This window comes from Hydra vulgaris, chromosome 02 (genome assembly GCF_038396675.1).
Source record: "Hydra vulgaris chromosome 02, alternate assembly HydraT2T_AEP".
Lineage (NCBI taxonomy): Eukaryota > Metazoa > Cnidaria > Hydrozoa > Anthoathecata > Hydridae > Hydra > Hydra vulgaris.
The window spans coordinates 56908505-56924033 of NC_088921.1; the positions used below are offsets into that span (position 1 = coordinate 56908505).

Consider the following 15529-nt stretch of genomic DNA (forward strand, 5'->3'; position numbering starts at 1 on the left):
AACAATAGTTAATTTACTTTTTTATTAACAATATATATATATATATATATATATATATATATATATATATATATATATATATATATATATATATATATATATATACATGTATATATATATATATATATATATATATATACATGTATATATATATATATATACATGTATATATATATATATATATATATATATATATATATATATATATATATATATATATATATATATATATATATTTATATATATATGTATATATATATATATATATATATATATATATATATATATATATATACATGTATATATATATATATATATATAGATGTATAAAATATATTTTAAAGAACTTTTTTTTTTTTTTTTTACGTATGTATGTATGTTTTTATTACCCTGAACCACTTATTTAATTAAATTTATTATTTATTAATATTAATAAAAAAGTAAATTAACTATTGTTAATAAAAAAATAGATGAATAGTATTATTAAATAACCCTGAAGCAGTGATAATTGTTCTTTAAATGATTTAAAATTCGACTAAGTAAAAAAGCGTTTTGTAAAAGTTATTTTCCGTTGGGATATTTTTACTTTTTATTTTTTGTTTGCATTTCATTCAGAAATTTTCTTATTCTATCATTGCACTCAATAAAAGCCTTAACCCTAAATTCAATAAAGTTACAATCATAATACGCTAGTACCACTTAATATTCTTATTATAATGTGAGATTAAGCGTGTCCTTAATATTTTTACTAATGGGTAATAACTAAAAATCAGGACAAAGTTTAAAGGATCATAACTTCCTCGTTTTTTAATGTTTTATAAAAGTAAAAAAAGTATTTTATAGAGAATTATTTAATTTATTCAATATAATATTCAATTTGATTCAATCACTCCATTTCGTCTGACATGGTCAATCAAACTCTTGGTGCGACTAACTGTTTCTTGGATAACATTAGGATCAACTTTAGTCAAACAATACTTAATTCTTTCTTTAAGTTGTGAAAGTTTTCTTGCTTGCCAATTATTCTTATCACAAGACCTTTCAATATTGACCAAAAATTTTCAATGGGCCTGCATTCGGGTAAATTTGGCTGATTATCTTTTTTTGGTACAATTTCAATATTTTTAGTCTTTAAATATTCCAATACGCTTTTTGCATAATGAGCAGATGCAAGGTCTGGCTAGAACACAAAATTATCATTTAAATGATACTCTTCTATAAACGGGATAAGTCTTTTTTGAACACAATGCACTAAGTAAATAAACTGGTTGATAGCGTTGCAAGATTCTCGAAAATATGATTTTGAAGTACCTTTGGCCGAAATAGCGATCCAGACCGTTATTCTTTCTGAAAACTTCTCTTATTGGCTGTATTTTACATTCAGTGGAGTCAATAAAGTATCACTGGAGTAGTAACTAGTATTTCCATTTATCGAACTGTGATTTAAAGTAAAATACCATTCATAATCAATGATCCATTCAAAGTCTCTGTAGTTTTGGTAAAGCCGACTGCAGCATGTTCGAATTCTTAGCATCATTTGCTCATCTTGCTTCGGAATTTTTTGCTTTTTGTAACATTTGATAGCAGACTGATTTCTGAGTATTTTATTCACATACGGTTGCGAAATACTGAATTTACGATCTATCGCCTCTGTGAAATGCCATCTTGATGGTCAAACATGGTTTTAAGCTTAGAAATCTTTCTTTTTGGCATTTTTTTTGGCTATACGACCATTTCCACTTTCATATCATTAATGGTAGTTCTTGGAATATTTTTGGCAAGAAAATGCTTTACTGTGCATGTTTTGCCGAGATTAATTTTTTCCAAATAAAACTCATACACACGTTTCCGCTACTCATCTTCGCTTTTTTGGTTCACCTTCATTTTTAAATGATTGATTCAAATACTTTTTATGTTTTCTAAAAAAAGAATATGTGAGCTAAATAAATATATTTTAATTACTATGTATACTTATTTTAACACGAGGCAAAATTAACTTTAACTTTGTCCGAATTTTTAGTTATCACCCATTATAATGTAAGATTAGGCATTAAATATTGAGATAAAAAATATTAATAAATAAAAAACATGTTGTACCTTGGAACAAGCTGCATTGACAATGCAGCATTATTATACCTTTTCTATGCGCCCAAATAAACTAAACATCCTTAGTTTTTTATCGGACCGCTTGGAGTTATTGTTGAGTGACTTTCAAGTTACCAGTGAGTTTTGTGGGAGCTGAACTATAAAAGGTGTATCTGTGATTGAAAAGTAAATTTTTAATATTTCGTTGTTTTTTATTGTTGTAAATGATTCGTAGTTGTTGTTTTATTGTTTGTTACAAAAATTATAAAATTTTATTTAACATTAAAACGGGTCCTTTCCAATAGTTCCAATGGTTGATAAGGCTGTTCAACTAATCGAAAACACTTTTAATGCCCATATTTTTTTGTTTTGCGGTGTGCTTTGTCTTGGGAAAATTTTACCGTTGTATCTTCAGACATACATTGATAAGTTATTTGAAGTGCGAAATTAAACTAGAAAAAAAAGATCCTACAGTAATAAAAAGTTCTTTCAAAATAAAAAATAAATGAATGCAGGAATAAAAATAAAGTTATGACTGTAGACGCTTTTATTTCAGAGGATTAGTAAACTAGTTTTTCATATAGTAATGATAGTTGTTATATATCTATGCAAGAATTAAAAATAAGGTTTCATCCAAAATATATTTGTAAAAAGAACTGTATATAGCCTTGGGAAGAAAATATTGAAAAAATAAAGCTAAAAGACTATGTTTTAGCTTGATTGTTTGATAAGAGGTGTGTTTGTTACTTTGCGACAAAAGTCTTAAAAAATAAGACATTTTAGACAGTTCACTTAGTCCCAAACAGGTTTATGCACTTTTTCACTTAGTCCCGAAATACAATAGCCTAAATACCACGGTACAACCTGGTGCTTTAATTAAAAACATATTTTAAATTTTGATGTTGTCGAGTAAATGTAGATGTTGGCGTTATGTCAAAATGCTGAACTTTACTGTAGTATGCAAGAAAGTAATAAAAAACTTTATACAATTATAAATAAATGAATAATAAATAAACTGTCCCGCGGAACAACACCTATCCTTGGTATAAAAGTATCTATAAACTAAAAAATAGGTATAATATATAAATAAAACATATATATAAAATAATTCACGCTATTTAATAAATTAATAGTTACTGTTCTAAAATGCAATAAAAAAAAAATTGGTAAACATATTTTTAGTAATTTTAATAATAATGAAACAAAGTTAAATTTATTAATTATAGGCTATCGTATAGCTATTATATATTGTGAGCTATTATATACCGATTAGCTATATAATAACTCACATTTGGAAGTTAAACTTTCTAACTAATAAAAATTTATATTATACAAAATTCATATGTAATTTTAGCTACAATGACCTTTTTAAAAACCAATTAATAAAAAAAATAAGTAAAGTTCATCAAGTTTGATTTTTTACTTAAATTTGTATGTGTTTTATGTTTATACGTTCCTAAGATACGTCAAATAAGTTCCTTAGATACTTCAAGTTTGTACTTCAATAAAACCTGTCTATAGCTCTCTTTTTAATAAAAAAAAAGTTAACTTAACAAATCGGGTTACTAATAAATTTTAATAAACAATATTTTTTTACTTTCAACAGCTGCGTCATTAACTATACTAAGCTTTGATTTGTTACTCAAATTACTTAAAGATTATTTGTTTGGTAATTAATTTTTTTTATTCTTTTTAAAATCCGTGCTCTTACATTTAAATTTATCAAGTTATTAAAAGCTGCAACTTTTGGTGTAGTTTAATTATGCTCTTTTTTTTTTTCCTTTTTTTTGCTAAAAGGCAAAGGTTTTTTTCTCTAAACTTGTAATATGCAAATATTATAGTTGTTTATATTTTGTAAATCAATTTTTAAATTAAAATTTTTTTTTTTGCAACTTTAAATTAAAAAAAGTTTTCATTCTTTTATTCCCAATTAAGCACCACGGTACTTTACTTTTTTATATAAATTTCTAACATTAGATGAATTTTTTGGAATTCAACACTAATTTGTTATCAATAATTTTTTAAAGTTTTCTTAATTTGCACAAAAAAGTTTTTTAACAAGGTTTCACTTTCGATTATAGAGTTTTAATTAATCTAATAATATAAATTAGTAGATTGTTGGACATGTCTTTATAATATCTTTGATGCTTGAAATAACTCAATTTTAATCAATGGATTATTTCTTTTTTCGTTTTTGGGTATCCAAATGATTCGATTTACCATTTTAAAATTTTTTTATCATTTTAAAATTTAGTTATCATATTATTTAATTTTAGAACTGTTAATTGTATTGTTATTAAAACTTCCGAAATGCGGACTAAAGGTTTCACCTGGTAACAGTTCCAAATTTTAATTTTTTGTTGCCTTTTTATTAATATTTCAATGTTATTAACTAATCTATTTATCTTTAAAAAAAAATATTTTTTACAGTAGAGCAGCTGATAATTAAAATCCACTGATGACTAATATTATATTGCATTGTAGGAGATATTGTAGAAGGAGGAGGGGGAGGTCACGAAAGGTTGTCGTCAACAGTTTTACTTTTTAAAAAAGGATAAAAAGGATATATTTTTTTGCCATTTTTTTAAATGTTATATCTAAACAAAAGCTTTAGATGTTTTTGCTTTAGGTTTTTATAATGTTTAAAAAAACTTTTCTTTTTTTTATGTAATTTTAAAAACTTTTTTACTACTCCTAATAGTGAGTCTAAAGAACACTATTTTTGAGTCTTTTGATCAATTTTGCTCAAGAACGTTAACTAGATTTTAGTTAAAATTATTTGAAAAAGTGCGTTAACTCCTATAAATCCTACTTTTAATCTGTTCTGGTTCATGTTAATTAAATATAGTTATCAAAATACAACATTCCTATAAATTTTCACAAATGTTCATTTTACATAAACAACATGTATATTTAAAACTTTATTCAAATCTTTACAAGCAGTCGTGACTTTAGAAGATTAAAAAAATAAGTATATTAAAAAATGGAGAATGTAAAGGGTTTTAATCATGTTTACGATTACTTTTACCAAAATGCATTTTTTCAAATTTTTTCAAAAATTTTATTTTCTAAAATGAGTCCTAATATTTATTTACGAAAACTTTACAAATACTATTTGTTTACAAAATAAAACTAATAAATGTTGATGTAATTGAGTTACTTATTAAAAACTACTAAACATAAAATTAATTAAAAAAACTGTTTTTCGCAATCTTTTTTTATAGGGAAAACAGTGTTTTTTTTAAAAAAGTTTCAGATAATTATATATAAACATATATTAACCTAATTAATAAATAGAAAATTTTAATATTGGAAAATTTAAACCATAAAAAACGACAAGTTTTTTAGCACGCCTACAAATGTTAAAAAAGCGAAGGAAATTTAACAAGTCGCCTGTAACAAATCAACCCAGTGGGCACAGTACGTTTTTAAAACGTTCTTTGGACGTTTTTATTAGGTTTAAACCTTATAAAAACGTCTAAAAAACGTTTTAAAAACGTACCGTGCCCACTGGGAAAGCTCACCCAAACTAGCTATAAAAAAATCTATTTTAATGCGATGAATTGTCTTAGTTCATTGGTATTTAAAGAAAATTGAATCATTTAAAGGTGAAAAAAAATTTTAGTTCAACAGCAAAATTTTATCTACAAATAAACAAATGTTCCACACCGTGCCCACTGGGAAAGCTCACCCAAACTAGCTATAAAAAAATCTATTTTAATGCGATGAATTGTCTTAGTTCATTGGTATTTAAAGAAAATTGAATCATTTAAAGGTGAAAAAAATTTTTAGTTCAACAGCAAAATTTTATCTGCAAATAAACAAATGTTCTTCTTTCTTTTTTTTTTTAAAAACGGCACTAAAACAAAGCTATTTACAAAGTTCATCGTCCGCATTCAAGCTGTCAAAAGTGCTATGAAACTCATCACTGTACCATCGCAGTCAGTTTATGGTAAAAAGCACAAAACGGCTTTAAAAAGAACGTATAAAATGCTGACAGTTAATGCCGATATTAAATTAAAAGTGCTATTAGTATATAGAATTAATTTACTCAAAAACAATGTATTAATGGCACCTTTAAGATTAATTAGTCTATTTGGTAGTAAGTACCGGCGAAGTTCGTTTAACTTCGTCAATCGAAGCTAATCGAATAGCAACACTATTTGGTATTTGTTCCAATTATCCTTAAAACCCAATTTAAAATTCAAGAAACAGTTTTAAGTTTCTTTTTTTAACAATTGCTAAACAAATAACTCCCTTCAGACATTATTTGCAATTTGTATAACTATTTCTTGACATTACTTTCAAAGTCAAATGTATAGATTATGTAATAAATTATATTTATTAGTTTTTTTTTTTTGTTTTATATTATTTTATTGTTAGTAAAAATTTGGAGTTCCTCCTCTTTGATCTTCCTCCGTTCATTATATTTCCATTTAACTCACCTTGTCAAATTCACGATCAACCTCACCTGAAAGGACCAAAAGAATCCATAAGCATTATTATGACCTCATGAGTAGGGGTTTTTAAATTTCTTTTAATTTTATCTGAGTCAGATTTTTGCGTTTTAACAGGTGGATTTTGGATTTAATGTGTTTGAAATGCTTAACTTCCAAGCATGGTATAAACTTAAAACGTTTATATCTTCATGATGATATCAAATGAGGGTGGTTTACAAAAAATTACGCCAATCAAAACTTGGGGAAAAAATACCCCAATAACTGTTCTCTCTTGACCCCAGTCAGGTAAAGTATTAATTTGGTAAAAAAAAAAAACTACGTTATTTTATAGAAGACCAAAGCACTTTTATATATTTCAAATTTCATCAACACAGCTCATGGTGTTTAGAAGGGGTGAGCATTAGGTATTGTGATTAAAAATATTTTTTCAAAAAATATCTCTTGTGCTCACAAACTTCTGCTCCGATATTTCAGAATATGGGAAACAAATTTTTAATTGTGTTGTTGGCTATTACACCAAGCATTTGTAACAAAGAAAAGCAAAGTAATGTATAAAATAATACGATAGAATTAAAAGTTAAAATTTGGATTATAAACATAAAGGATAAAGTGCATCTTATTTTTTTAATATTTAAAATAAAAAATTTTTTCAACAACATTTTTCCATTATAATACCCCATTATGTTTGCTTTCTTAAACCCCATCTGCATAAATAATTGTTTAAGAAAAGCGGCCGTATTGCAGCAGTTTTAGCGGCAGTGGCGCTGTGGTTAGAGCGCTTGCTTTATAAGCAAGAAATCCAGAGTTCAAAACGAGCCCTAGGTATATTTTGTGCCATCGGTAAGGAAGAAGGTATGAACTTTCTAGGTAAATGCTCTTCCGCGGTGCTTTGTGACAAGACCGTTAGGTCTTCTTGGGGGATGGGGGGGGGGGGTGTCATTTAAAGCAAAAATTAGAAAGAAAAAAAAAAATAAGCTATCCTTAATTAAATCAATATTCATTAAAATATTTTTAATTCTACCAAACTTTTTTTCGTGATTTTGAGAATGACTATGTAATGAATAAAACCACTTCAAATTAAGGGGGTTTTAAATTTTACATACTCACCTTTCTAAACACCAAGAGTTTTATTAATGAAATTTGAAATAGATAAAAGAAGTTTGGTCTATCATTAAATAACGAAGAATTTTTAAAAACCAAAATAATATTTTCCTCAATGGGGTTCCCCAGAAAAGTTATTGAGGTATTTTTCCCCCAAGTTACGATTGCTGTAATTTTTTGTAAACCATCCTCGCTTGATTTCATCATAAAGATACAGATGTTTTGAGTTTATTTCATGCTCAGAAGTTAACCGTTTTGAATACAAAAAATCTAAAATCCATTTGTTAAAACTCAAAAATCTAGCTCGGAAAATATTAAAAGAAATTTAGAAAAATACATATACAAAATTATTACAATTATTTTCATTTGCTTTTTATTTTTACTGTTACTTTTTATTATTACTGCTGTTTTTTATGTACACTTGTAGTATTTTTATTTATTAATCTTTAGTATCACTTTTTAATATATTGTTATACATAGTTATACATAATATGATACAAAAAGCTATTCGTATCATAAAAACATTATTCGTCGGTGCTTATTCAGCAGTAGAATTTTCGACAATATGCCAGTAGTTGCATTTTTAATGTTATCTTATTTGTATCTTGTTCAATGGTATTTTAGCAGTTGGGTTCTTGTGTTATTCCAGTATGTGCTGAAGTCTCTGATGATATTCCGTTAGGTGCGTTTCTAAATGAAGATATTCCGTTAGGTGCGTTTTTTAATAAAACTTTATTAATTACATTATAGATGTTACTTTAATAATCAACGACAGTTGGATTTCAGTGAGATTTCAATAAATACTTTTTTGATATTATTTAAGTATTGAATTCTAATTTTTATTACAATCCTTCATTGTTAAAATGCGCGTGCAAAATTACATCATTGTGCAATTTTGCCAAATTTTGATGTCGAAATTTTTTGAACTCCCACAATGTGCAAACAAAGTTTTATTTTTTGTTTTTAACTTATTAAGTTATCGTTACTTTAATTTAATAACTTCACTCAAAGAAAAGGAAACAATGGTTTTTAGAGGTCATAAGAAATAAATATACATATATATAAAATACTTATTTCTTTTGTTAATTAAAAATAATTTCAAATATTATTTATTTAGTTATTCATAAGTTATTGTAATATTACGTTCTAACATAACTGGTGGCTTTAGCTCGTAGTATGCACCTATGAAAAATTAGCTAGAATATTCTCGCAAAAAAGTTTTTTTTTCTCAATAGATACTTTTCTGAGAAAAATTTGAAGAGAAACTCTAAACAAGCTTTTGTTTAGTATCCTACTGTTTTTTTAAAAATTATAACGGAAATCCAGTAAAATTTAACTGAACAACCATCCAGTTTAAATTTTTTTCAGCATTAGCATTTTATTTGTTTGGTAATATAAAGAATTGAAGCGGGAATTTAGAATGAAAGAATGAAAAATTAATGAAGCAGTAATGCGAAAATAAAGAACAATAAGAAAATAAAAAATCATAAGGACATTAAAAATAATTTTATAAGTCAATATTAGTCAAATCAAGATCCAGTAACTTTGGTAACCTCACGTTGTTCAAAATAAATTTACATCAAAGCTTATAGTTATTTTAAAACTAGTTGAACAAAAAAACATTCTAATTTAGTAGTTGCTTGTAATTTATCACCTGCATAAAAAATGATTAGTGACAACTTACTTGCATGGATAGGTTATTTAACTATTTTTGTTCAAATAGCAGGAATGTATATGCTAATTAAATCAGGTATGGTAATCAGGTATGGAAATACCATCGCCTAAAAGCATTCATGATAACTATTGTTGTAATTTCAGTAGTTACATCAACATGTTTAATGATTTTTGAAAAGTCACAATCAACAGCTTTAAAAATGAACATGTTTACTACGCAATACTTTTTTCCTATTTTTGACGGACTTGTACTTATTAATATCTTAGGAACTTATGTGTATATTTGTAATACATTCCGTCAGTCGAACTCAAAAAACTTCGCGTTTGTTTATAAAAGCCTCCCAGCATCAAATGTTAAAAAACGGAAGCGTTACTATCAAGGATATTTAATGTTAAGTTTATTTGAAGCAACTTTTGTTGTGTTTATTGTAACTCTTGATACTATTAATGGCTATCTTTACTACACTCAACAACAGAATGAATCTTTTTCAAAATACGTTATAATTTCATATTACCTTGCTTCTATAGCAGAGGTAATAATATACACATTTCTTTCCCCACCAATAATTTTTGAACTAAAACGATTGTTAAAAAATTTAAAAAAAAACTGATAAGACAATCGTTAAACCGCCTAACATACAACTTCAAATAAACCCATTTTGTTTATTTGACAAAACTACATCAGTTCAACATTCTGCAAGTGAAGAGATGGTTTGCTCTTAATTTATACAAAAATACGTGTAAAAACGTATAAAACACATTTTCAGATTGTAGATCGTATTGTTAAAAGCATTTTAGATGAAAAAATTGTATTTTGATAAACTTTAAATTTTATTCATCATCAGTTTAATCACGTCAAAAAATCAATTATATAGCTCTGATATCAATCATCGACCACTCTTGCTGAATATATGCACATAGCAAAAAATTAAATTATATATATATATATATATATATATATATATATATATATATATATATATATATATATACATATATATATATATATATATATATATATATATATATATATATATATATATATATATATATATATATATATATATATATATATATATATATATATATATATATATATATATATTATATATGTATATAACCAGTCGCGGTTGTGACAGTTACAAAAACAGAAACAGAACTTGTTTAAGTTCTGTTTTTAAATACTTTAGGAATTTTACCATTAAGTGGTTTTTAAATTGAGAAGATGGACCATCATTCCAAAACGTTACTTTGTGTATATATAGCTGAATTGGTGGCGTAAGCCTTTAAAAAATAATTGAACTGTTTTAGAAAAATACCTTAAAAGTTAATTCAAAGAAAACACTGACGCATGTTTTGCTGTAATCAATTTTATCTGTTAAATAAGCAACCATATTTTTTCAAATCTTTACCATAAACAGCAACATTGAAGTTTTTATTTGGATTGACTCCAATAAGCACTTTGAACTTGTTCTTCAAAAACTCTGTATATGTTGCATACAAAGACTGTTTGATCAGTACCTGCTGTAGACAATTTGTAACTTTATCTTTGTACCAATTGCATTCTTTATTTTGCTCTTTGGATTGTGGTAGCATTCGGTTGTTAGGACAACTAACACAAAAACTACATGATAGTAAGAGGCAATCAGGAGTGAGTGGACTGCAAAGAATCCATTTGTTTACCCAGTTTGTGTTATAAGGCTCAAAATTAAGGTTTGAGGATAAAGCATTGCATGTTTTAATAAAATTTTTATGAATTAGACAACAGCAGGTTTCAGAGGCGAATATGTGAGTATTTGAGCTAAACGAAATGTATAAAATTTGAAAATTTTTATCTCACTACCAAGTTCTTCTGCGTACAGGGCACAATACTCCCTTACTTTAAGTAACAAGTTTTTGAAATTTTTCACCTTCAATTTCTATAGTCTTTCATAGATAGAGATATTTCTTTGCGGTTGTAAAACTCTAGTACATGATCGAATACACTAGAAGATAAACGGATGCGTATTTTTATCTTTGATATATCTGGTAAAGAGATAATCATTTCTATTGCAAACTGTTTAATGACATAATCTGCTTTTCGTGACAACTTTGGTGAAGCCAATATAACGCGGTTCATAGCACGCGCTTCTGACTAACTTGAATGATAGACGGGCTCTTCCATTTGACTAGAAGAAGAACACGGAATATCAATGATAGCTTGAGCTTTTTGATCGTCTCTGGTTTACGCTTTCGTAATTTAGCAAGCTCCTTTTTTTCAATTCTTGCTCTGGCGTTGATTGTTGGCGACGAATATTACTTCGTTCTTTTTCTATTTCTTTTAATTCAGTTTTCTTTCTTTCTCTATAATCTGTACAAACTTGTTAGTGCGATTTGGGCATTGTTTTAATATTTATATTCCTGTATTTTATTTATATGTTTCCTGTATTTTTATATAGAATATGTAAAATAATTTTCATCTTAAATTAGTTCATATATGAAATAATTTATATAAATAATTTTATAATTATATTTATAATAATTATATAAATAATTTATATAACTGAGTATTTAAAGGTTACAACCTTTAAATACTCAGTTATATAAATTATTTAAATAACTCTTTACAACACGTGTTTTAAATAAAGTTTTTCCAATTAAATCTTCTTCCTTGGCGCATTCAAACATCAGTACGACTAACCATGAGCGAGATCTCGTCTCGTTCTCGTTTTTCGTGAGAAACGGGACTTCTCGTGAGAAACGAGAAATAGAAAATTCTCTAGAGAAGTAGAACGAGACTTAATTATTATATTATTTTCCAAATTAAAAATTATTATAATTTACAAAATGCTTAATAATTTGTTTTTTTAATTAAATAATATTTTGACTCCGTGATTTTAATAAATCTAATTAAAAATTTAATTTATTTTTGACAAAAACAAATTAAATTTTTTATTAGATTTTTAATTAGATTTTTTAATTAGATTTTTTTTAAAAATCTAATTAAAAAATTACAATTAGATTTTAAATATTTTTAATTAGATTTTAAATACAAAAACTTTTTGTATAAAATGGTGCACTTTCGACTTAATTTCATTAGTTTACCAGTGGAATTCAACTTGACACATATTGTTCATATTGAAAAGAAATATTCTTGCCTCATTTCAACGATCAAAAATGTCACCAATAAAAAACAAAATCTGGAGATGTTTTCAAAAAACAAGTGACGGTGCTGAATGCAAGGCGTGCAAAAAGTCTTTGAAAACAAAAGATGGAAACACAAGCGGACTTCATCGTCACCTCGAAAAAAAAAACTTAGCCGAGATTACGTTAAGTATTCTGAAAAAACTGACAACTCTCTTCTTCCTCCTCCTAAGAAGAAACGATTAACCATGGTCGAAATTCTTGAAACAAAGTCCAAATATGACAAAGACAATTCCATTCAAAAACAGTTTGACTCTGCAATCCTGGATTACTTTTACACTGATCTGGCATCCTTTTTAGCAGTCGAAGGAAGAGGTTTCAAGAAATTGTTTGACATTGCAAACCCTAAACTGAGCCTTCATCACAGAACAACATATTCAAGAAAGCTTTCAATTCGGTCAAGAGAAGTTCAAGCTGGAACGAAGAGTATAATAACGGCGTCGTGTTTCACTGTTTTCGCAGTGAAGCGAGGTGAAAGTTCTTGCTTTGATGGTCTTCTTACATACTGTTTTCCATCAGAATTAAATAAATTAAGCTTAGTTTCATCATTCCACAAAATACTACGCCATTTTTTGGTCATATCTGGTCCCAGCCAAGCAAAATGATTTTTTGCAAAAAATTTTCTTTTCATAATGTTCTTTCTACCAAGTAATGGTACTTTTCTCGGAGTTCGAGCTGGCAACTTACTTTTTAAAAGCCTTCTTCTAACTGTCCAAACACTAATATTTTCATTAATTTCATTTAAAATTTTTGTTGCTGGCGTGAATGGGTCTTTTTTTGAAATAATTGTATTGTGATCATCCGTATGCTGACACGTTTTGCGTGGTCTTCCTCTATTCTCATGTGATTTTTCTGGTTTTAAGGCATTTGTAACTTTATTTTGAGAACATCCCATCGTAACTAAAATTTCCTTGTAAGTTTTTCCTTGTTTTCTTAAATTTCTAATAAATTTTCTTTCTATCGCTGTGCAATGTTTTCCTCGTCCCATTTTATATCTAATTCTAATTCAATACAAATATGATTTGTTATTATTTTATATAAGTTACATAAATATTGACCTTACCTTTATATCAACAACAAATAAAAATAATAAAATGTTTTTAATCCTACAGCAAACAAGTTAAAATAAACACACACCTATTATTTTGCTCCACCAAATTTGTAGGTTAAATATATAAATAGGGTGTTCCCCTCATAAATTTGTAAGAAATTGGAAATATACTGCTCTCTGTTATAATAAAATAAGCATAGTTTGTGTAGCAATCAGTTCCTAGATGTCACTTTATAAAATATACTGTAAAATGTCAATTTAAGTGAAATTTATTATTCACACCTATTATTTTGCTCGCCACTGTACTTCTGACCTTTGGACTTCTAGAGCTCAGGACAGCTACATCTCTTGGACTTTTCATGCTATTGACGAAAATTGGAGACTACATCACTGGAAACCCCATGTCCAACAGTTGCCAGGCAGACACACAGGTATCTTAATTGAAGGAAAGCTGGATTCTTTCTTAGAAGAACTAAATTTGCCTGCTGATTTGCCAATGTACTACGTGAACGACCAGGCAAGAAACATGAAACTTGCAGTCAAATTGTCAAAGCGCCTTGACCAATACTTGTGCAACAACCATATTTTGCAATGTGCAGTTCGAGACTCATTTGGAATGACTGCTGGAATGGATGATGCGTTGCAAACATGCAAAGATTTGGCTTCTTTAACTCACCAGTCAACAGTTGCAGCTGAGTGCTTGAATCAAAATCAGACGCTCAAGGAATCAATTTTAGACAGTTACGCCAATCTGTTGACACAAGATGGAATGGTGAACTGGATTGCATGGCTTCTGTCCTACATCTAAAGAGTGCAATTATCAGCCTATGTGCAAATGAAGATATTTTTTCTTCAAAGACCATCAGTGCATCACAGTGGAAATCAATTGAGGGAGCAGTAGAAATTTTGGAACCACTTAAAGAAGCTACAGAAACGTGGTCGGCTGAGTCTATTCCAATAATTAACACTGTCGCCAATTCTCTTTATTTAATCCATGACAAAATTGATCATTTTATTGAGACGGATGGACGAATGGCTACGGTGTCTTGTATGCAAAAAACTTGAAAAGCTGCATTGAGAAAATATTTCCTCTTTGTCACACTGGAAACTTATTGAGTGCTGCAGCAAACTACTTAAATTCTGCTTTAAAGGGACTTCACTTGAAGCTCTTCAAAAAATTTCAAACAACAAAAGAATGGTTAGCTTCACAGGTTAAGGATAATGTTGAGTGCCAACCTGTTGCCAGAGTCCTTTCAGCAGATTTGTCCCCTAATTCAAAACTGAAGCGCAAGTTAAACGTCAGACTTGAAACACAAGAGCCAACATCTGAACTGAATCCTATTTTGAGCGAAATGTGCCAGTATGAATATCTCCCTGATGCCAAAAAAGACTTTCCGATTCTTGATTGGTGGAAATTGCATTCAAATGCATTGCCAGAACTCTCTTCATTAGCTAGACAAATTTTAGCTATTCCAGCAAGTTCAACTAATACAGAGAGAGTTTTTAGCTCAGGTGGAAATGTCGTCCATCCAGACACAACTTACACCTAGAAAAAGTAGAACAAATCATCTTAATCAGAGAAAACATTGTCTTGTTGGAAAAGTTTGGCAAAAAAATTCTGAATTAATATTTGAAAAAGTTGTTTACATTTGACAAATGTCATTTGTGTCTATTTGTCAAAACCATGTTTAATAATTTAATAAATTTGTTTTCAAAAATTGTTAAATTTCTCGTCTCGTCTCGTTCTTGGTCTCACGAGAAGTACAAACTTCTCGTCTCGGTCTCATCTCGGTTTGAAAAAACCTAGTCTCGCTCATGGTTAAGTACGACGCGTTTAAACATGGAAAGATCCGTTACATCACGGTCGTGACAAAAAAGAAATTGCATTTTACCTTTTTCCAAACAAAGATTTTATAAATTATTTTTTACATATTAATTCATTCCAACTAAAATGCTTTTGCTAAATACTTTCTGA

At 27.7% G+C, this 15529-nt stretch overlaps 1 protein-coding gene across 1 annotated transcript; it reads left to right on the forward strand.

Annotated features, from left to right (window-relative positions):
• The first annotated feature begins 14080 nt into the window (after positions 1-14080).
• Positions 14081-15104, forward strand: LOC136076171 (E3 SUMO-protein ligase ZBED1-like). Its single transcript, XM_065789645.1, has 3 exons — positions 14081-14326; positions 14413-14595; positions 14706-15104. Exons 1-3 carry the CDS (start codon positions 14081-14083, stop codon positions 15102-15104), a joined length of 828 nt encoding a protein of 275 aa, XP_065645717.1.
• The last annotated feature ends 425 nt before the right edge of the window (positions 15105-15529 follow it).

Coding starts and splice junctions, on each gene's coding strand:
- LOC136076171 (XM_065789645.1), top strand. CDS start 14,081: ATGAAACTTGCAGTCAAATTGTCAAAGCGCCTTGACCAATACTTGTGC. Junction 14,327..14,412: donor TGTTGACACAAGATGGAATG/GTGAACTGGATT, acceptor TTTTCTTCAAAG/ACCATCAGTGCATCACAGTG. Junction 14,596..14,705: donor CGGATGGACGAATGGCTACG/GTGTCTTGTATG, acceptor TCTGCTTTAAAG/GGACTTCACTTGAAGCTCTT.